Raw genomic sequence first — 24342 nt, 5'->3', positions numbered from 1 at the left:
GATATCGTGCTTTCTATTGTTTTTGGCCCGATCCGTCAATGGTGAAGGATCACTTTTAAACTTCTAGTATCTGGATCGGGATCTCAACCAAAATCTAATCAATTCGTCCTTTGCACAAACCAACTTGACCACAAAGTTTCATCAAAAACCGTCCATAAAGGCCCTGTCACACCTTGACGTTTTAGCCACCGTATGGCACGGTATCAAAATGTATGTAAAACGCTGGCGTACGCTGAACTATTGATGTTTTTTTCCAGTTTGACATATTCCTAACGAGTTGGACGGATGCATAACGTATTACCAACATACACAGAACGTTTCGATAACATATAGATAACTTATACCAACGAATGCTGAGCGTGTTGGCGGCGTTCACAACCTATGCCCAACGATAGTCTAACTTATGCATAGTGTGTGGCAGTGTATCGCCGACGATCACGTGGCGTAGCCTATTAAAAGGCTGCGGCTCGACGATTCAAATCATAACCGCACCAGACATCGAAGTGTCAAGCCGCTGTCACATCTTGACGTTTTAGCCAGCGTATGCAGACGTATGAAAAATTTACCGAATACGCTGACACACGTCCAATATGTTATGGGTAAGTTTTGTATACGTTAAGAGCACGCTGAAGCACGCTGGCATACGTCGTAGTACGCCGAGTATGTCGACAAATTTTCAGCATGTTGAAAATTTTTTGACGTATCCAGCATATGATGCACACGTTCCGCATTGCTGGCATAAGTTGTGGGCACGTTACGCGATCGTTGACACACGTTACTTGTAAGTTACTCATAAGTCAAAACACGTCGAGGTAATGTTTAGCGTACCCGAAACATTTCTAACCTATGAGTAACGTGCTTTGAACCTATGTGTAACTTATCTCCAACGCACATTGACATATGTAGATGTATTTGACATCTTCCCGACGACCACAGAACTTTTTGAACGTGTTATTAACTTACAGCTACCGTATTCGCAGCGTTGAGGGGAATTGGTATATAAAAATGGGGTTCACACAGGTCAGTGTTCCAGACTCCATGATTTTTTTTTTCTTCGGCATGACGGTGATGTTGACACTTCGATTTCTAGTGCAGTTATGATTTAAGTCGTTGAGCGGCAACCTATTAATTATATAATATTATAACCGCACTATAAATTGAAGTGTCAACATCACAGTCATGCCGAAGAAGGGGAAAAAAAAAACATGGAGTCTGGAACACTGACGCTAAACATTACCTCGACGTGTTTCGACTTATGAGTAACTTACAAGTAACGTGTGTCAACGATTGCGCAACGTGCCTACAACTTATGACCAGCGTATGTGGAACATGCGAGTCATATGCTGGCATATGTCGAAAAATTTCAAGTATGTTAAAATTCGTTGACAGCTCGGCATACTACGACGTATGCTAGCGTACTCCGACGTATACCAAACTTACCCATAACGTATTCGACATGTGCCAGCGTTTTAGACAAATTTTTCATACGTCGGCATATGCTGGCTAAATCGTCAAGGTGTGACAGGGCCTTAACCTTTTGAGATATTGTGCTCACAAACAGACACACAGGCAAACAAAGAGACAAACAAACGAGAGAAAACATAACCTCTGTCTACCTTTGGGGGCGGATAATAAGCTCCTATGATAACAATGAATAAACAAATTAGATTACCATCAGCAGCAAGTAGCAGTGTAGTATGATCGTGGATATCAGCAACCTCTTCCTCTGACCATGAAAACTCATTCTCTGGACCTGCGCACAAGAGGCATACGAGGCAGCAGGTTTCATCAAGTGTTCACGATTCCACAATTAAACAATCACCATTTTCACCCTCACCAGAGGAGAGGGTATTGCATTTGGGTCCGTTTGTTTCTTTTGTCTGTATGTCTGTCTGTCTGTCTGTCTGTCCGCACAGAACTTTCATATTTTTCTCTGCAACCGCTTGTTGGATTGAGACAAAATTTTCAACATTGATGCGGCTACTCATGTAGAATGTTTTAATGATAATTATGACGTCATAGGTCACGTTGTGTGGCAGCCATGTTGGAAAAACGGAAAAACTTTGGACCTCTGTATCTCTGAAACCACACCAAGGAAAAAATTAAAATTTGGCACATGGTAAGTACTCCTCATGGAGAATAAGTGTATTTTTTCACGACATCATAGGTGCCTTTGTTATGACGTCATAATTGGATATGTAGACGGCTACATTTGATCAGTATGAAAAATTTTGAGGGTCATCTCAGGATAAAATAGTACACAAATTTTTTTTGATGTGATCGGTCACGTGATTCGGCAGCCATATATTTTTTTGGGAAAAAAAAAAACCTTCTCTGAAGTGGCTGAACAGATCGAGACGAAACTTTGCATGCATGACCGCCTGTCCATGAGGAACAAAAAGTTCACACGTGATGTCATTGGTAACATGGTTTGGCAGCCATATTGGATTTACCTGAAAAAAAAAAAATTTTTTTTTTCATTCAAGCTTCTGGGTCTCACTATCTGCCATGATCTTTTCTGGGAAAGCCACATTTCCACACAAATGTTCCCCAACGCATGCGGCATAAATGTACAAGTTTTTTCAGGAATAATTGATGTCCTATGGTTTGGCAGCCATATTGGATTTAAGAAAAAGATTAAATAATGTTTTCTCTGGAACCGCTTAATCAATCGACGTGAGACTTCACAAATGTGATTTAGTAGTGATGGGGCATACACGTTTTAAATTTCAACTTGATCGGGCACACGGTCTGGCAGCCAGAATATAGATTTTTTTTGATCTGGGTTTTGTTTTTTATTTTTTCAAAAAACAAGGCTCACTTAGCTGTGCTTGGATGGGTTTGAGGGTAGAGGAGTAGCAGCTGAAATGCGAATCCTATCCAGGTTCCTCCTGATGACTTCATCTTTGCTTTTTGCTTGTTCGGGTTCCTTCTGATTGATTACTCCAATGCAGGACTGGACCTATTTGGTCTTCCATTTGATTTGAATTGAATTTTTAAAATCCCATTCTGAATTCAATTGAATAATTATTTAAAAAAACGTCATGGGTCAGGGTCAGGTGTCCGATCAAAGTGAAGTTGCATCAAAGCGGGACATCTTGGTACCCGGTCATCACTGCCAGCAGTTATAAAGTGGCAGTTCTAATTACGTCTCATTAAATATGTAACACACAGGTACACAAACTACACCACATAAAACTACACAAACACCACATACCACACAAAACAAGTCCTGGCAAAGGTCTGCAATATCACATGGCATCTCGCCAGAACCATGAAAAAAATTATCAATTGCTGCTCTGTCTTCCTGTGTCGGAGTGGCGACCGTCCAGGATTGTAACTCTAGCCACAGAAACTGCTAAAGCAACACTGACGCTTTGTATACATCATAGTTCATAATCCAATCAGTTTTACTTAGAGAGTGATCAAATGAACTCATCACAGAAATCTAATCCCAGATAATTATCCAGTAAGTATGAGAATCAGTACATACAAAATAAGCAATAAAACAACAGAGTGAATTAAATATGTCAGGGTTACCCACAAATAACTTATTACTATCCTCTCATGAATGTTAAAATTTTCCAAAAAATTAATTTGTGCATACACACACACACACACACACACACACACACACACACACACACACACACACACACACACACACACACACACACACACACACACACACACACACACACACACACGGAATAAAGTCGTTACCCACGTAGCCACTTTGCATCTTATACAATTTTGCCAACCTTGTAAATAACAGCGTACATACGTGATATGATATTGTTACGAATTTGGAAGTTTACTGCACTCAACATACAGGTCCTAGAGCTCAGTTATATCAATAAGTAAATGTGAATAGATGGCTCCCTTTTCCCTTGTCCAATGGGAATTAAATGTACATGCGCTGTGCGTTATTTTAATAGTTAGGATTTTTACACCCCTGATAACAACAACACGCCTTCACCTCGCTTCCTCACACCGACACCATTGTCTCCGTGCGTTCGACCACGTACGTGGGTGGAGTTTCCTCAGCCACCAGAGCTCCGACTCCGCCCCGGAGAGATGGAATGTTCCCCCCGACCAATGGGAGGCGTGAGACATCTCAGACACCGATGTTCCCATGAACCCCAGACCAATGGGAGGCATGAGACGTCTGACATTTTCTCACAAACCCTGGACCAATGGGAGGCGAGACGTCTCAAAAGGCGATCCTTCCCATGACACCCCATCCCGCAGGAGAAATACCATATAAGAAACACCAGGGCCTTGGAAAGAGCATCAGCGTCAGGGTTGGGCGATCGGGTTTGAGGTGCCGGAGATCGACTCGTCTGGTCTGGTCGGCTTGGCAGTGCTCGAGTCGTCTCTCGTCTCATCCATCTGGTGTCCGACGCTTTTCCTCCATCCCTGGTGCTTGGAGTGGCATCGTTGCTGCGGGTTCGAGTCCCAAAGAGCCAGATCGTCGAAGACCACACAAGGTGGACAGGTCCAAAGCACAGGCTCTGATCTCTAGCTCACCTGTCCTCGAGCTGGAGGCCTTCAATAAAGACCATTGTGGTCCGTTTGTGTGCGTGTCAGTCTTTAAGTAGCAACTGCTAAGTGCCTTGTACATTATTTGCATTTCATTTCTATTAGTCGTGATAACTCTGCTTCTTACGTGCTCCCCTCCTTCCCCACCTATTATAAATAAATCCATGTGTTAAATGTATCAGTTCGTTTTTGTGTTTCTTTTATTGGTTTAACACTGTGCGTGTTGGAGAATTAGCCAGGCTGTTGCCGCTGTAAAGGGACATTTGAACCGACGAAAGCTCGGTGACCGTCCGCTCGGGTCGCACACGGTTTGAGTATGCTAGTGTCTTGTTCCGTACGAGCATCATCGAGGGTGAATTTCCCCGGTAGTTTGGACCACGTGGGTATTTAGGTAAATTGAAATTGGCAATCATCCCCTATCCCATGTGGTCGACCTATTGGCGAACTTTGTCCGATAAGGGACCCGTCGGCTCCGGAGTTATCCAGGGTGACGACCTATACATTCCGGGTGATCGGTGGAGCCGACTCTACTGCTCCATCTGGTGGTCGTGCTCGCAGCCGATACCTGGCCCCACAACAATATGTCATCATATTTTTTTAAAATACCTCAGCCTCAGCATATTTATCACCAAAGTTAATGCACTGACAATGGGGCATCACAAAGCAGGCAGGTAAAGGAAATAGGCAAGCCAGGGACATGTGCAGAGGCAAGGTCAGTGAGAATCGAAAAAGATTTCAAGTATGGATACAAGACAGGGTTGAGGAAGGTAAAACCAACAGTGAGTGTAGAAGAGCCTACGATGGAAAGTCATCACCATGAGAGAGTAGAAGAAAAGAAACGGATTGAGATTGGAGAGAAACAGGGAGGTACCGATCATATACAGCATTTTTGGCTGCTGGTTGCATCATTGGTTCGTGGCGCGGCTATGCCGCAGATGCAGTGCCCCTATTACCAGTGCACTGGTGCTCATTTTGCCGACTTTGGAAGGATGACAGGCTGAGTCAACCCCATGGTGTTAATTCAGCGGCCCATGGGCCTTGAACTCAGGACCCTAGAACATGGAGATAATCTTACATATAAAGCCGAGTTGGTGTCTGTGGATCATAAGTGCCACCCATTCTACAGGTCACGCCTTCCCTCTCTCCCCAGTGTCACAAGCACCACCAGCTAGGCCATGCCTTTCCCTCCAGTCGCCCATAAATAACCATCTTTTTCGCTCCACATAGCTCCGATTGTTCTTTGGCGTCTGATGTACATTTGAAGACTGAATGATGAGTCTTCTAGCATTAAATAATATTACCTTTTTGAGGAAAACAAAAGTACATTTTGATTACATCTAAAACAAAGTAATGTACGTTTTGTTTGCAGTGATCGCGGCAGCGGTATAATATGCACTGCCCAATGAAGGTGTAGCGGCATCATTTTGCCTTTCTTGTGGTAAAATGTAAATATGTTGGATCTCGGGTTTTCGGTACCAGTTGCAACTGGAAATGACGAGCGGGAGAAAAAGGAGTTCACGGTGTGGTGAATAAAGGATTGACATGGATTCCGAAGGCCTTGGACGTCTTTTTGTGTGCATAAAAGGTACGTTCTCATAATGTAGAGGACAGAAAATCGTGATCTTTCATTTAAAAAAAAACCTTTTGGTTTTTGCCTGACTTTTCAAGGTTTATAAACAAATTGATGGACATGCAATTCACACATTATGTGAAGTGAACAAGCATTAAAATTGGCTAGGTTGTGAAATGCCTGCATCTGTAATTAATTAGTCGGGAGGCCGCCGGAGATACTCCCGAGAGATATTTATTACGTATTATCCATGTACACTTTAAAGAAGTTATGCATACGTCAACTTTAAAGTTATACAAGTCTGGAGATGGCAACGGTTCACGAGCAATGTACACGGTTCGCCTTTTTTATTTTTTGACCTTCGAGGGGATGCCACGGGCAAAACGGCGGGAATCGGGAAAAACGTAAATGATGAAAGTTGTAGTACTCGAAGAGCACTACTTGCATTCGAAACAGTTGAAAACCCTAGGAGCTCGATGCCCAATTTATTAATTTTTTTGACATTTTCTAAGTTTGTGACCTTGACCTTGGGACGAAAATGAAAAATCGAGCACCGTGGGGCTATGCAAGTGCCATTGGGCTAACCAAACACTGAAACCCCTGCCAGATTCGACAAACCCCCTCGGAGAAGATGTAACTTGAAACCGGCTACCCCCTAAAAACGCATGTTTTTTTTGGGCATGGTTCCGCCCATAATGGGCGCAGCATGCCCATTCCCAGGAAAACACAACTAGATCATGATATAAACCTCCCACCCAAATTTTTTAATAGGATTGGATAAAAACCCATGGCGCTATGCTCGGGACAGACAGACAGACAGACAGACACACACACACCCATAACGAATATAGTGGTCACTTACTGACTCGTGAACCAATAAAATGTACATGTCCACTTTCGTACACTTAACAGCACCTCTGAGTTTATGTACATTTTAACACAGAACAAGTCTGGAGACTGCGATAGTTCACGAGCAATGTACACGATTCGCCTTTTTTATTTTTTGAGCTTCGAGTGGATGCCACGGGCAAACTGGCAGGAATCGGGGGAAAAAAGTAAATGATGAAAGTTGTAGTACTCAAAGAGCACGACTTGCATACCAACTTTCATTCGAAACAGTTGAAAACCCTAGGAGCTCGATGCCCAATTTATTGATTTTTTTGACATTTTCGAAGTTCGTGACCTTACGGTGACCTTTACCTTGGGACGAAAATGAAAAAATCGAGCTCCGTGGGGCTATGCAGGTGCCATTGGGCTAACAATATACCGAAACCTCTGCCAGATTCGACAAACCCCCTCGGAGAAGATGTAACTTGAAACCGGCTACCCCCTAAAAACACGTTTTTTGGGCGTGGCTCCACCCATAATGGGCGCAGCACACCCATTCTCAGGAAAACACAACTAGATCATGATATAAACCTCCCACCCAAATTTTATCAGGATCGGATCAAAACCCATGGAGCTATGCTCAGGACAGACAGACAGACAGGCACACACTCATAACGAATATAGTGGTCGCTTACTGACTCGTGAACCAACAAGGTACGTTTTCATTTTCCTTACAATGAGAAGAGTTATGTGATTAATATTTGAAGTCAATCATTTAAAAAAAAAGTCGTTTTTTGGCGTTTTGTATGTACTGTATGCTGCCGTCGAGATGCCCAGTGATGTGTTCATTTATGAAACAGCAAGCTATGGCTTGCCAAGTGAGCCGTTCCCTATCAACGGTTTTGAATGGAGTACCTGCTTGAGTGCTTAAGCCACTTGGTGAACACTCTACAAGAAGCTTGGTACCTCAACACATCCCAGATCCATTATTGTAATGGGTTTTATTTAAATTATTTATTTTCCCCAAACGTGGTTATAAACCCTGGTAAAATTCCTTTGTAGAAGGAGGGAGGGGAAGGGTGGAGATAGGAGGAGAGAGTGTAATAAGTGGAGGTGGGAGGAGGCATGCGAAGGGGTGGAAGTGAGATGAGTTTGGAGGGACCTGGGTGGGAGGAGGCAGGGATGATAGAGTGGGAGGAGAGCCCTGGCATTGCATGGCAACACTGGGTACCCCTGATATATATATATATATATATATATATATATATATATATATATATATATATATATATATATATATATATATATATATATATGTATGAGGGAGATGAACAGACAGCTTGAAATTTCATAATGAACAAAGAATGGATTACTGGGTAAACAAGTGCAACCAAGAGAAGCTTGACATTGCCAGATTCACACTAACCTTTGCAGAATTGGTCACTCAGCCAGTCCAAACATCTCACGATGATCAGACCACGTTCATCTATTGGAAAAACATATACATTAGCTTTAACATCATGATGTTCATCAGCTAATTACAGTTCAGACAGTAATCATGCTGTTGTTCTTCCTCTTACGTACCACCCGGACAATGGATATGTGTGTTGGCCTTGACATTTCGTTGGCACAAATCGAGCAAATCGGTGCCGACATCTGCAAATAAGCCACAGCACATAAAATCTTTACAGGATTGGCCACAAGAATATTGTTACGTTTCTGCAACACCGCATACCTCAAAGGCAATGGCATCCAATATACAGTGATCCCAAGGCAGTTATTTCGTTAATCTTCATGCAGTCAGACCTTCCCCTCATGTCTAATGGGTTAATGGGACGAAGTGTGTTGTGTGGGTCTTACAGCTAGGTCAAATTATATCTCTATCTTCCATTCAATCCTGATTTTCATTCCAACACTTTTCTTTTATCTACGATACAAATCGAAGCAGGTACCGCACCCAAGCAGCCACCCTATGAGAGACTCTCCACCAAAACTGTACAGGACGCGCATGGCGCGCCCTTTCATTCAAATCTGTGTGCCGATTTACAACGGCGTCTCACCTTGCTCCACCTTCACTCATCACCTCAACCACCAACATCTCCTGCACACAGGAAAAATGACCCCACGCCTCCACGCACCTCCGCATCGATGCAATTTGCCACCAAATGGGTGTGCTGTGTGGCCCAGGCCATTCAGACTGCATAGCATGGGGACGGGCCAAGCACGTTAACAGCACCAACCGCAGCTCACCGGGGGTGCCCCGAACGGGCATGCGGAACCGACACGACCCTCGTCCTGTCACCAGAACACGGCCTGGGATTTTGTTGTGGGGCTCCGGGCCGCGTCGTGCCAGATGTGCGAATGGGGCCACTTCCGGCCCCAGGAGCTTGGCAGGGCAAGGCTGGGATCCAATGGAAGGGCACGATTTGGATGATGGCGCGTCGCTTCGGATCGTCACCCCACCCTTCGCCCTGGGCTTATAAAAGGCGGATCGTGAAGCCGTCCGCCCTCCCTCTCTCCCTCCCTCCCTCTCTCCACTCTCTCTCGCCTGCAGTGCCCACTTCTCCACCTCTCTGCTCCGCCCTCTTTTCACTGCACCTCGTCTGCCTGTCGCTGCATCTACACTCGTGGTTGGTTGCGACAGAAGTTCCTCTGGACCAGTGCGGAGCACACGTTTCCACGAGCCCTGGCAAAGTGATTCAGCAAGAGAAAGCGTCGACTCTTAAGGTGGGATCGCTCAAGCGGAGCATCCCACAAAGTGTACTGGGTTGCATTAGTCAGCTGACCGTGCCAGGTATTGCGAGGCCATTAGTTCTCATCTGCTCTCCTTCTTTCTGGCTAACAAATCTTCGTGTGTGTGTGTGTGTGTGTGTGTGTGTGTGTGTGTGTGTGTGTGTGTGTGTGTGTGTGTGTGTGTGTGTGTGTGTGTGTGTGTGTGTGTGTGTGTGTGTGTGTGTGTGTGTGTGTGTGTGTGTGTGTGTGTGTGTGTGTGTGTGTTGGCTCCTGTCATAGCATAAATTAAGATTGTAAAATATATCATGGGATAAGTCTGTTCTGTGTCTATGTTTGTAAATTGCTTGCCTTTTGTCGCACCCCACAAATTCCTTGCTATCCCTGCTGTACATGCCAATAAACCCCCATTCACTGTGTGACATACCTTTCCTCACCTGATTGTAAATAAATGCTTTATATAGAAATGTTCCCAGCTCATTTTTGTCTTTTCCTTCATTGGTCCAGCATGGTCCCCATCCTAGCCTAGCCGGGACGTTATCCCCCAACGATCTGTTTCCTAGCTGGTACGTCCTTGGCAGTTAAGCTCGGCTGCATCTGATCTGGTAAGGTGTTCCGGTTTGAACAAGGCTCCCCGAGGGCGTGCTTCCCTGTAATTAGATCACGTGACCATTTTAGGTAACCGGTTTCCATCAGACGGAAGACCCCGAGTCACGTGGTTGAGTTATTGGCATTCACGGTCGATTAGTGACCCGCCGTGTTACAGAGCTATCCGTGTGTGACGGCCTGCGATTCCGGAGCGTCTGGTGGGAACCCGAGGTAGCTTCCCTCCCCCCCCCAACCCCGTGGTCTTCTCACCCCGACCCCGGGTCTGCAACAATGTATAAAATTTTTGTAACAGACGAGATTTGTGGTATGCAACACAATAAGCATGGTGGGAAAATCAAAACCATGTATTAAGAATGTTATCAGCATTTCAAACTAACCTGTGCAATACACCTTTGAGGCTATAGTCGCCATCGTGATGCTCACAAGCCCGGTCCCTGCACCAAGCTCGAGAGCAGTCACCCCGTTGAACTTTCGCCGACAATTCAAAATGTAATCGCAGAGCAGGAAGGAGGCTCGCCACACCTGCAGACATGGAAAGCAATCTCAACAATGCACTGAAGATTTGTGCGATGCTGATCTATGCAATTGCCATCTAATTAATTGTACATCGGAAACACTTGGTAAATGGAAATTCGAGTGATTTAAATTTTGGAACTTTTGCTCCATGTTTGGTGTAATGAAAGTTACAAAAAGGAAACAAACGAGAATTCATGGAAAGGCCATGGAGCAAATCATGCCCCGTTGCATTACAAGTTCAGTCTTCCCAGAAAAAAGAAAAAAAAAAAGATAATGTTTGAAAATTAAGAAAAATACAAGTTAATCAGGTAATATCAACAGTCATGAGTAAATGGAATTGGGCAGATGAGAGAGGGAGAGGAAGAAAATAAGGGGAACACAAAACGGCTGGTAAATAGTGCTTGGGTATCCTACTATTAATTTGCGATTGGTTACTGACTTTGACACAAATACAAATTTGTATTACGGGCCCTCGGCATCAAAAAGCTACATATATTGGACAAACCATTTCAAATGGACACTCGTCACCATTAGAGCGTTTAAATTGCATCAGATGTGAGAATAAATGTGAATTGTTGCTCCCAAATAGCCAGCTCAATAAAAGAAGACGCCGTTTGCATTTTTGGCGTCTCCATCTCCATGCGGGTATGGGCAACTTGCTAGTTTATGTCAATGCACAAATTTCCACGTCTGCATACATACTTTGTGAATGGCTATACAAGGGCCAAATATAATGGATATAGAGTTGGTGACTAAATGTGCCACAGATCCGGTTTCACATTTTTCACACCTCCCGTTTATGATTTCATTTACTATTCCTGGTGTTCCACATTGCTCTGGGGGCGAACTCGCTACCCGAGGGGACAAAATCTTTTGCCCACCCCTTAAAAATCGAGGTGGGAAGGAGTGGGGGGGGAGAAGCCAGTCAGTAGGAGAAGGGCAAAGTGAGGATCAGGTAAAACTTGAAGAGTTGAGCAAGTCCAAGGTGGGGCCAGACGTCGGAGAGCATGGCACTGCTGGAGACTAGAAATCGACCCACTTCCCCCCCCCTCCCCCATTATCTGCCTATCATTTCCGGTTGTGCCAATAAAATTTACAACCCACAACAAAATGTTGATAAGTTGGATTCAGGATAAAGATTATTTTATTGTCAGGTGAATCGAGTAAAAAGCTGACAGATATGAAAAGGAAAGAAAATATTTTGCTTATAACCTAGTCTCATTGCTTGTTTCACATTATGATGAGGTTTTCTTTAGCTGGCTCATTTATAGCAAAAACATCACATATTATGAGCGCTTAAATGTTAAACCTCAAGTTTAGGTTCACTTAGACTTTATATTCCTATTGAAATCAATCACATAAATGTGACGAAAAAGTAAACATTGCATGAATACTCGTGGTCAACTTAAATAATAACCCCTTGAAGCAAATCTCATGAAACACTGTACTCTGAACTCGAAACACTAACCTGCTTCCCCACGTCACTGAGTGTGGTTGCCATTGTATGTTCTGCAATAGAGTAGCAATTACTCCAATAACAAAAAGCATTTTAATTGCATGATGAAAAAGCAACATAGTTCACCGATAAGAAACTTGGAATCGAATACAGATTGGTTCTCTCCCAGAAATGCTCCTCCACCAACTCAGTCTCTCATGTCAACTCTCGTCCAACTACTGCTCTCCAATTATGGCGCTGGACTCAGTGCCCCCACCTTTGGCTTTTTAAAGGGTGGGCCATGCTTCGGCCCACCCAAACATGCTGACCTAGCTCTTATTGCTAAGCCTCCCTCAGGGTCAGTCTTCCCTCCACTCCCACCCCCTCATGCTGTAATAATGAAAAAAAAATGATAACTGGAAGGGCACTCGGTAGAGCGCATACCTCTGCCCCGTGATGCCTGATTCACGAGACCATATCTGGCCCAATGCATTTTTGAGATATCGTGCTCCATATCGTTTTTGAGCCCTATCTCTCGATGGTGAAGAATCACTTAAGAAATAAAAAAAAAGGTAGTAGTCGGATCCGGATTCGGATCTTCACCAAAATTGAATCAATTTGTCGTGGTCACACACCCAACCTGTCCACCAAGTTTCCTCTAAATCCATCCACAACTCTGAGATGCCGTGCTATTTATCATTTTGAGCCCTTTCTCAGTGGTGAATAGGGTGTACCACTTTTGCAAAAGTAGTTGCCGGAATGAAGCACTATGTGCCTATCGATTCCAGTAGTGAAGTTAGGTGATCGACCAAAGTTTGAAAATTTTCCCACCTTTTTTTACCGCGGGCCGCCATTTTGAAATTTCAGGAAAAAAAAAATCCATATTTTTGGAAATAATATTGATTTTTGAATATTTTAAAAAATACATTTCTCTGTGTTTAGATGGCCGAATGCACTTCAGTAGGCACCAGTATGATAGTAAGTACCAGTAATTATTATTCACAACTTGTCCCAACATTTTGAGAAGGGGTTGCCATTTTGGAATTTCACTGAAAATCCCATATTTTGACAATTATTGCACGGCATATTGTTAGGCATTTACAGAATATCAGTAGTAGCGTTTTCAAAAGACATTATTAATGACAAATGAGAGCATGATCAATTAATTATGAGAACAACGAAATACGTTTTAAGCGACATGGTTTTCATATATGACAACATAACAATCTTGCAAACAAGCAACCACACATATCTTATAGAGAACATAGCGTTTGTTTTGTATAGTCTGGTTAAAGCTTCCTGTGCTCTTCCATGCATTGTAGCAATGCTTGACGTTGTTTCTCATCATTTCACATATGAATAAAATCAGACACTAGCTTAATTCCTCTTTCAGCTGGATCATTTACGACACGCAAAGAATTAGAACTTTCGCAAAATTTCCTGTAACTAGCGAACTTGTCCCACATAGCCACAGGAGCCCTGACCATTGGTCAGTCAAGGTTTATCTGCAAGTACACAAATATATATATATATATATATATATATATATATATATATATATATATATATATATATTTTAAATTTCATTAGATACACACAAAATATACGATTTTCACTGAATTTCCAAAATGGCAACCCCTTCTCAAAATGTCGGGACAAGTTTGTGAATAATATTTACGGGTACTTACTATCATAATGGTGCCTACTGAAGTGCATTCGGCCATCTAAACACAGAGAAATATATTTTTTAAATATTCAAAAATCAATATTATTTCGAAAAATATGGATTTTTCATGAAATTTCAAAATGGTGGAGCGTGGTCAAAAAAAGGCGGGAAAATTTTCAAACTTTGGTCGATCACCTAACTTCACTAGTGGAATTGATAGGCACATAGTGCTTCATTGCAGCAACTACTTTTGCAAAAGTGGTACACCACAGTGGTGAAGAATCACTTTGAAAATTGTAGTATCTGGATATTCAACAAAATCTAATCAGTTCGTCCTTGTCACACAACCAACCTCTCCACCACGTGTCATCAGACAGACAGACAGACAAACAGACAAACAGGGGTGAAAACATAACCTCTGTCCACTTTTGGTGGCAGAGGTAACAATATATGGATACAAATGTAAAGGGTGCCAAAACCCAAAATAAGTCAACAGTACAGCACAGGCACTACATTCCTACCATGTTGAGTGCAGTGTTAGGATTTATGACTTTGTGGTTTTTGGTGGGGAAAATGAAGTTTAAAAGTTTTGTTTTTCGAGAAAAGTTTCTACAAACAAAAATTATCTCCAGCATAGCATTTTGGATCCTGTCGAAGATGGCATGTTTTGGTGCCAATTTTGGGGGTAATCCTCGGTAGTAGAGCACAGCAGATTGGATATACCGGGAGCCAAGATGCTAAATTTTGTTAACTCCAGAAAGGGAGATCTGTCGAATATGCAGTCAAAGGTCACATGCCAGGAGACCAGAACAACGTCTTCTCAGGGTCTAAAGCTGATCCCAGAAACTCATATTTTCTGGCGGCATTTCCTTCTCTGTGGAAAATTCTTATCCCTGAATGTACACTACAAGAAATTGGCAAATTACTTCTGTATTTAAATTCCAAGTTTGTTTCCGAAGAAAGCAGTTAGACATGATATTTGATTCCGCATTTTAACTTCATCAATTGCCATAAGTTAGATGCAACTTTAACAAATGTGAAACAAACAAATTACTGTAATTTAAAAATTCAGCATACAGATTATGATGAACAAGTTTTATTATTTATGAATAATAAATAACAATGTTGTTTAGACGTTACATTGAAGCACCTAATATGCTATACATACCTATCGTGATGATATCTGAAGTTGCTTCCTTAGTTAATTCAAATTCTTCTTCCTCTTCAGCATCATCATCATCTGTGTTATCCTCATTGTGGTGTGTTTCCTGTTCCTTTTGTTGCAATTTCACTTTACTCCCATTTTCATCATTCTTTTCTTCATCCTTTTCCCCTTCCTTTTCCTCAAAGGAAACAGATGGGTGTCCACACAATATGACTGGTTGTGTAATTGGTCTACCTTCTGCCTCATGCACATTTCTTTGGCTTCTGGTCACCAGAAGATCTCCATCCTCATCAAAGAGGTGTGTTGCTATTTGGCATTGTCTGATATGGCTTCCCACATTGCTCTCATTTCCACATCTTTCATTAAAAAGAGGAGGTTCTGATGGTATATTACTTGCAGCAATTTCAGCACCTTCAACTTTCTCACTCAAGCTTCCCTCCTCTGACAGCCATCGGATTTGATACCTGGACACAAACACTAACAACAAAAAATCTCGTTACTATTTAAGTACACAACTGGTCTGTCAACCTACTGACACATTTTCTTCTTAAATGGTCAACTTACAAATCAAAATGCTGGCACTTATTATTGAAGTATCAATCTCGTTACATTTGTGTTTGTTACGTGATATATAATTAAGGGTCAGGGTTCGAGTACAGACAAGGTCCAGGGGGTGGTTGCCATACCCACTGCTCTCCCTCAAACCCACAGGCTGCCCACCATGGATAACTCCACAGCTGACGGGTTATTTATCAACTAAGGGGATAACTAAGAGGACTAAAATCTAATCAATTCGGTCTTGTCACACACCCAACTTGAACACTAAGTTTCACCTGAATCTGTCCATAACCTTTTGAGATATCATACTCACAGAGAAACAGACAGTGGTGAAAACATGGACATTCATCTCAAAGGCAACATTTCCCGACACCTGAAGGATGAGGCTATCAGTGATTAAAGATTGTCAAAATATGTTGTTGGAGGACTGTCTGCCAAAAGTGTCAATGGAGCATGATTACAGAATCAAGTAAACAATCAATTAATCTGGCGAACAGCTGATTGCAGTCTCAATGTGACACAAGTGATGATACAGTATGCCTGGTGTTGGCTTAATAGTTAGGATGGTAGGCTTGGGATTCCAGGGTCTTGAGTTCAAATCCCACTCAGACATTTCATTAATACCAGGTGGGGTTGACTCAGCCTGCCATCCTTCCAAGGTCAGCAAAATGAATACCAGCTTTCTGGGATGATTGAGCCATTCAAGTGTCCTGTGTCAGAGTGGCAACCTGTCCAGGATTGTGCCCAATGGCCAAGGAGACTGCTTCAACAGCACTGATGCTCTGTACACAGTATGGTCCTGATGCAAGGATGGATGGATGAGACAGTGTTTGTAAATAAAACTCTGCCTGTTAATTGTTTAATTTTGAAACTTGAAATATTCTTTTGAAATATTCTGAAACTTGACTTCCATTTAATTTTATGTAGAAAAAACACAAAAACTTAATTTTCACATGCTGATCTTAATTGCTGTTGTAGAGCAAATGTGAAGGTCCAAGACCATGCAGGTGTTACATAATCATGGGACATTGCAGAGTATTGTGCAGCTTCTCTACCAAATATAAACAATTTTTATATACATCCATTCTGCTTTTTGGACAGCACCACAGTAGTTCAGCAATTCTTGTTGTCTTAATGAAAAAAATATTATTGTTGTCAAAATGAATCTTGTTGTCAAAATATCTTTATGATTAGGTTCAGTAATCTACGGGACAAGAAAATAACAAGAGTGCAAGTGAGCACAATATACGCCCGAACAAGAAGGTATATACAGAATTGTGCTACTACATGGAAAACAGCATCCTGGTTGCCATGGCAACCACTTTAGATGACAAATGTATGTCGCGACACACCGTCTCCACAGTCTGTACCTATGTACCAAATATGAAATGTAAAAGTTGAAAACTTTGGGAGTTAGAGTGCGGACACGGACGGACGGACAGACAGACAGACAGACGGTACCACATTATATATATATATATATATATATATATATATATATATATATATATATATATATATATATATATATATATATATATATATCGGGCATATAAAAGTTTTTTTTTTAATATAAAGTCAAGGCTCGTGGAAGAGTGAGAACACAGAATGGATCAGCACACAACATAACAAAAGAAACAGCAGCAGGGGAAGGGGGAAATGCCAACAGCAGGGAGGAGGAAGTAAATTTATTGACAGACAAACAAGGGATGTGGGTAACAATGAGAGGTAGGAGAATGCAAGGGGTGGAGAATATGGATGCAGAAACAAAATTTTGTAAGGGATGGGAATGATTCAATGGGGAAAGAAAAAATTATGGTTTTGGATGAGAGATGATTTGAGATGGTGGTGAACAGCATCATGAAGATTTGACATGGTGGTGAACAGCTGTCATGAAGACCTGGAGGAAAGAATGAGATTGAAGAGAGTATGGAAGTTGGTTCCACAGGCAGGAAAAAAAGAGGAACAAATGAGTGGAGGTGCTCGTGTTTCTGGATTTTGTCAGTTTCACTAGGTGGTGGTTGCTGGTGGACCACATGTGTCTTGCAGATACCTGTTGGGGGTGGGGTGATATCACGGAGATGCAGAGGGTGCAAGATCAGAAAAGAGATGCAAGAAGACAGAGACCACAGACCTGTCGGTGATGGTGAAGTGACAGGCCCATCAACTCAGCTTCATTGCGAGAGATTCCAATGATCTTGAATACCTTGCTTTCCATGGCCTCAAGCTAAGCAAGGTGCGAGGCAGGTGTGCCAGTCCAGAGGGGAGGGCAGTTTTCCATCAAGCTGAGGATGAAAGCCTTGTTGGTGGATAGGAGCTCAGTCAGATGTGCCAAGGAAGAACTTTTCCCAGTCGGCGTCTGGCTTTGGAGGGTTCTTCAGTTTTGGCATTTGTTGAAAATATTTTCTGAATTGAAGAAAAAGTGAAATGTTCTGAAAATGACATACACAACTGTATTTATAACTAAATGACTCGATGGTAATTGGTGAGTTTTGGAGCAAATGTATTTCTTCTTCCTGGAATGCTTTCATTTCAACATGAGGAACAAATAACGTTTCAGGACATTTTTTCTTTTCGTTTCATGTTCAGGTTTTTAATGCCTCCGCACCAAGGGTGCCGGAGGCATTATGTTTCCGGGTTGGCCGTCCGTCCGTCCGGATTTTCGTTTACGCGATAACTCAAGAAGCAAATTGTAGAATTTCATCAAACTTGGTAGAAAGGTAAAGTAAGACAGGGCAATTAAGTAATTAGATTTTGGACCAGATGTGATAAAGGTCAAGGGTCAAAGGTCAAACTCTGAAATTTTACTGTTTTTACACCCTAACTCAAGAAATATTGGACAGAATTTCATCAAACTTGGTATAAAGGTAAAGTTAGACAGGGAAATTAACTGATTCGATTTTGGGCCAGATATGATAAAGGTCAAGGGTCAAATATGTCAATACTCAAGTGTTTGTGTGGGAGAGCAGAGGCATACCCGTCGACTGTGGGCAGTCAAATTACTCTAGTTTAAATTTCAAATGTGAAGTATATTTTGTAAAACACAGTTATGACTGACATACAAAAATTCTGAATATAATAAAAGCATTAAAGTATGTTGCAGACTCTTTTCTGAATAAAATCAAAAAAAGTGACTCTTGTAATCCTTTTACACTCAACACTTTAGTCAATGTTGGCATGAGCAAAAATCTTTTCCATAATCAATTTGGACAATACAAATAGATATTTTATTTCAACAGTCAACTCCAAGTTCACCCTTAACATTTCCTACTTGGCCTGTGACGGACCTTGCTCACCACAGAGCCCAAGCCGCACCATGAAGTGATGAGCATTTGGCATAAACAGGTGAACGTCTGAAAGAACAAGGTCACTGCGGAATTGCAACGAGTCCATCGTTCCATAGAATAGCAGCATACAGCATCTGAATATGACAGCAACTCTGTAAAGACAAAAAACAACACAAAATGTAAACGCTTTTGCCTTTACCGCCATCAGTCTGTTTGTGAGCAGGATCTCAAAAAGTTGTGGACTAGTCGGTTGTGTGACAAGGACAAACCGATGAGATTTCGGTGAAGAACAGGATAAGAGAATTTTTAAGCGATTCATCACCACTGAGAGATTTTTGACAAAAACGATAAATAACAATATCTCAAAAGGTTGTGAACGCATTCAGACAAAACTTGGTGGACGAGTTGGGTAGGTGATAAGAACAAGCCAATTCGATTTTGGTTAAGGGTTGGATACAGATCCGGCCAATGAATGAATTACAAAACGTAAAACTGTTCGGCCTGGAGGAGGTATGCACTCCACCGAGTGCTGTTGTCATTGAAATACAAATGTACTTAATAAATGTCATATGTAAGTGGACTTTTCTTTGACAACATACACTGAAAGTGGGGTCATGGGGAAAAAATTGGCGACAACAATCAAGGGTATGAGGAGCAAATAACAAAAGAAAGGAGAGAGAGGAAAGAGGAGGAAACACAGTAACCTGCAAGCAAGAGGGTTGGGTTGGGTCGGGTTAATAAGAGTATAAAAGATCATGGGTAGGGATGGGAGATGACGTGGGATAGTTGGAGGTAAGAGTGTGATTGAACATCCTCAGGAAGGCGGTTCCACAAATGGGGTGAATATGCACAAAAGTGTTGAAGTGGGAAGAAAGCCAGGATTTGGGGAGTTGAACCAGGAGGAACGCTTGCATCCAAGAGGACATTGGAAGGGCAAGAGGGCTGAAAGAAAAAGGGAGAGCTACACTGTAAGAGAGGCTGTAAAAAAAAAAAAAAAAAAAACACAAAAAACAATAACATCTAAAACAGAGCATCCCATTGACCTAACTTCCACAAATTGTCATCAAAATCACCTTTCTCTTTCATACACATTATACAGTTGCAGTGTATACACCCAGCGGTCATGATGAGCAAGAAAAACTAATCCAGGGGGCTCATGTCAATTCTCAAAAATCCTCAAAGGCTGCAGAACCCTGTATCAACTTCAGAATGTCATGAAAATCTGTAACGTGACGAAAAAAAAAAAAAACTCCATCTTCCTGTTTATTGTCAAGTACCATTATCAAACTCAAGGATTTCATTAATGGAGTCATTTGTACATATAAAATGTTCCACCTTTGCAATGCAAACACCAAATGTCATGACAAAATGAAATGCCATCACAAAATGTCATTGAAACTCCACGACAAAGCTCAGATTCTGTAAAAAAAAGAAAAAAAAAAGACAAAACACAGGTGAGAGCACACACAGCCACGAGGCAGGTGTAACCAAGAATATTAAAATGTAATGAAATTGGATGGATTCAGATGAAATTTGGTGGAGAGCTTGGGTATGTGACAAGGAATAATTAATTTGATTTTAGTGAAGATCCGAATCTGGATCCGGATGCGAGAATTTTTTAAAGTCATTCTTCAACATTGAATGATAGGGCTAAAACGATATATCGCAGGACACACGACATCGCCAAAAGTATGTGGACACCTGCTCGTCCAACACCTCATTCCAAAATCATGGGCATTAATATGGAGTTGGTCCACCCTTTACTGCTGTAACAGCCTCCACTCTTCTGGGAAGGCTTTCCACAAGATGTTGGAACATTACCGAGGGGATTTGCTTCCATTCAGCCATAAGAGCATTAGTGAGGTCGGGCACTGATGTTGGGTGATTAGGTTTGGCTCGCAGTCGGCATTCCAATTTATCCCAAAGGTGTTCGATGGGGTTGAGGACAGGGCTCTGTGCAGGCCAGTCAAGTTATTCCACACTAATCTCGATAAACCATTTCTGTATGGACCTCGCTTTGTGCACAGGGGCATTGTCACCATGAAAACGGAAACGGCCTTCCCCAAACAGTTGCCACATAGTTGGAAGCACAGAATCATCGAGAATGTCATTGTATGCAGTAGCATTAAGATTTCCCTTCACTGGAACTAACAAGCCAAGCCTGAACAATGAAAAACAGCCCCAGACCATTATTCCTCCTCCACCAAACTTTACAGTTGGCACTTTGGGCATTCGGGCAGGTAGCGTTCTCCTGGTATCCATCAAACCCAGATGGTGAAGCGCGATTCATCACGCCAGAGAACGTGTTTCCACTGCACCAGAGTCCAATGGCGGTGAGCTTTACACCACTCCAGCCGATGCTTGGCATTACGCATGGTGATCTTGGAGGAGAGGAAATTGGGACCATACTCTGTGCAGAGTGTTGGTGCTGCTTAAGCAGTCTCCTTGGCTATTGGGCACAATCCTGGATGGGTCGCCACTCCGACACATATACCAGCATGCTGGCACTCATTTTGCTGACCTCGGAAGGATGACAGGTTGAGTTAACCCCATCTGGTATTAACTCAACAGCTGAGCAGGAATTGAACTCAGGACCCAAGGATCCAAAGCCCACCACCTGAACCATTAAGCCAACACCAGGCATAGGTGACCAGGTGATCTTGGCCTTGTGTGTAACTGCTCGGCCTTGGAAACCCATTTAACGAAGCTCTTGCCGAACAGTGCTTCAGATGACGTTGCTTCCAGTCAGTTTGGAACTCGGTAGTGAGTGTTGCAACCAACGACAGACAATTTTTCCACGCTTCAGCACTCGGCGGTCCCATTCTGTGAGCTTGTGTGGCCGACCACTTTGCGGCTGAGTTGTTGCTCCGAGACATTTCCACTTAACAATAACAGCACTTACTGTTGACCGGGAAAGCTCTCGCAGGGCAGAAATTTTACGAACCGACTAGTTGGAAAGGTGACATCCGATGACGGTGCCACGCTGAAAGTCACTGACCTCTTCAGTGCGGCACATTCTACTGCCAATGTTTGTCTATGGAGATTGCATGGCTGTGTGCTTGATTTTACACACCTGCAAGCAATGGGTGTGGCTGAAATAGCTAAATCCATGGGTTAGAAAGGGTGTCTGCATACTTTTGGCCATGTAGTGTATCTCAAAAAGTTGTGGATAGATTCGGACGAAACTTGGTGGATGAGTTGGTTTGGTGACAATAATAAGCACATTCAATTTTAGTTCAGGTCCGAATCCAGATCCGGCCAATCAGAAGAAGAACTTTATTTCACCAAGTGTAATTTAAACACAAGGAATGTGTCTTGGTGTTGGTCACACTTCCAATCACAATAAATCATACACCTCAGAAAAGTCAACCAGAATTCAAAACTAGAGGGAGCACTCGGGAGAGTGCAAAACCTCCGCCACCAATACTGCTGGGTCACTCAAGTGAACCTTATATCTTATTCATTAAATAGGATGTCAACAGTGCTGACAGAGTTATAGTTCTTTTCTCCATTTTTTTTTGGGGGGGGGAGTTGGAAATCACTTAAAACATGTAAAAATGCAAAAAAAAAAAAAAAAAAAAAAAAAAATCGAAATTTTGTTGAAAAAAGTTTAAAAATAATTATTTTTCTCTAACAATTTATTTTTTGGGGGGGTTGGAAATCACTTAAAACATGAAGAAATGCAAAAAAAAATTTTCTCTAACTTTTTGGGGGGGGGTTGGAAATCACTTAAAACAAGTAGAAATGCAAAAAAAAAAAAATCCAAATTTTGTTGAAAAAAAAGTTACAAAAATTTTTTTTTCCTCTAACAATTTTTTTTTTTGGGGGGGGGGGATTGGAAATCACTTAAAACAAGTAGAAATGCAAAAAAAAGAAATCCAAATTTTGTTGGAAAAAAAGTTACAAAAATGTTTTTTTTCCTCTAACAATTTTTTTTTTGGGGGGGGGGGTTGGAAATCACTTAAAACATGAAGAAATGCAAAAAAAATTTTCTCTGACTTTTTTTGGGGGGGGGGGGACCAAGTCCAAAATTTAATGGCATGATCCTTGGACCATACCTAACCCACCCCCCCCCCCCCCGACCAAGTTTCGTCAAAATACGTCGAGGAGTTTTTTCCATAATACTGTTAACAAACAAACAAACAAAGACAGACAGGGGTGAAAACAGTAACCTCCGATATTCGATGGCAGAGGTTAATAAACTCAAGCTCCACCAACAAGAAAACAATCATTCAATACACATCACTAGTACAACAAAATGTCAAAAACTGACAAGATTAGAATATATAGCAGGATAGTGCAGTACTAAAACACCATCACAAGTAAGTCTCCCCCCACAAAAAAATACACATACATACACACATACATGAATGAATGAATGTCAACAGAAACAGAAGACTGCTGTTTATGTGGTAATGGAGTTGGACAGGGCAATAAATGCTTGAGGGAAAAAAATTTTTTCTTAAAGCGATTTGTGGGGCACCTAAGTTACCTGTAACACCTTCCAGATGGCAAAACCTGAAACAGGCCATTATCTGGATGTGGGGTATCAGAGAATATCTTCCGCGATCTATTCACAGTACGCTCTGTATAAATTGAAGCCAAAGAGGGCAACACACATCCAACTATCCGACCAACAGTATGCACAACCCTCTGGACCCAAAGCTTCTGTTGCTGGGTGCAACTGTCATACTACACACACACACACACACACACACACACACACACACACACACACACACACACACACACACACACACACACACACACACAATAAGTCAAAACACTTTCTATAATTGCCTGATAAAACTGAATGAGAATCTCCCTGCAAAGGCCAAACTTCTTTAGCCGATGTAAGAAGTAGAGGCGTTGCTGAGCTTTCCTAATAATAATAATAATAATAATATCTGTGTTGCGGTGCCACTAAACTACTGGTAATGGTTGCACCTGGAAGTTTAAAGCAGTCAACAATTTCAATAACTTCTCCATCGATGGTAAGAGGGTCAACTGCACTTTTCGTCATACGAAAGTCAACAACCATCTCCTTGGTCTTTGCAGTGTTCAGCTCAAGGTTGTTGAGTTTGTACAATGACACAAACCCATTAACTTCCTGAAGGTATTCTGACTCATCAGAATTCACGATGATACCCTCGATGGTCGTGTCGTCGGCAAACTTCACGAGCTGCACAGACTCATGATGAGAAACCCAATCAATGGTGAAAAGGGAATGGAGAAGACGTGAGAGCACGCACCCTTGTGGGGCACCAGTATTCAAGACAATAGTCTTGGACAACTTATTGTTCAATTTTACTGTTTGCGATCATTTAAGGAGAAAATCCAAAATGCAGTAGCAAATTGAGGGAGGAAGGCCAAGGGACTGGATTCTTTTTCCTATTTTTTAGGTTTCTAAGGGACAATGGTATTAAAAGCAGAACA

General features: G+C 42.0%; 1 protein-coding gene across 6 annotated transcripts in view; it reads right to left on the bottom strand.

The window, feature by feature from the left end:
• Positions 1–24342, bottom strand: part of METTL22 (methyltransferase 22, Kin17 lysine) — a 79887-nt gene that overhangs the window by 51361 nt on the left and 4184 nt on the right. For 5 of the 6 annotated variants that reach the window (XM_085885223.1, XM_085885263.1, XM_085885238.1 and 2 more), the window contains exons 2-8: positions 18907–19058; positions 15065–15538; positions 12264–12304; positions 10657–10801; positions 8525–8596; positions 8367–8426; positions 1673–1753 (exon numbers count right to left, since the gene is read on the bottom strand). In XM_085885223.1, coding sequence (XP_085741349.1) covers positions 1673–1753; positions 8367–8426; positions 8525–8596; positions 10657–10801; positions 12264–12304; positions 15065–15538; positions 18907–19033 — 1000 coding nt within the window. In that variant the 5' untranslated portion in view covers positions 19034–19058. The remainder of the gene's footprint in view (positions 1–1672; positions 1754–8366; positions 8427–8524; positions 8597–10656; positions 10802–12263; positions 12305–15064; positions 15539–18906; positions 19059–24342) is intronic. The other variant, XM_085885230.1, reaches the window with a different exon arrangement.

This window comes from Eptatretus burgeri, chromosome 1, assembly GCF_056783735.1.
Source record: "Eptatretus burgeri isolate ZD-2024b chromosome 1, Ebu_testis_v1, whole genome shotgun sequence".
NCBI lineage: Eukaryota > Metazoa > Chordata > Myxini > Myxiniformes > Myxinidae > Eptatretus > Eptatretus burgeri.
The sequence above is the reverse complement of the archived record's forward strand: the minus strand, read 5'-3'. Positions and strand labels throughout refer to the sequence as shown.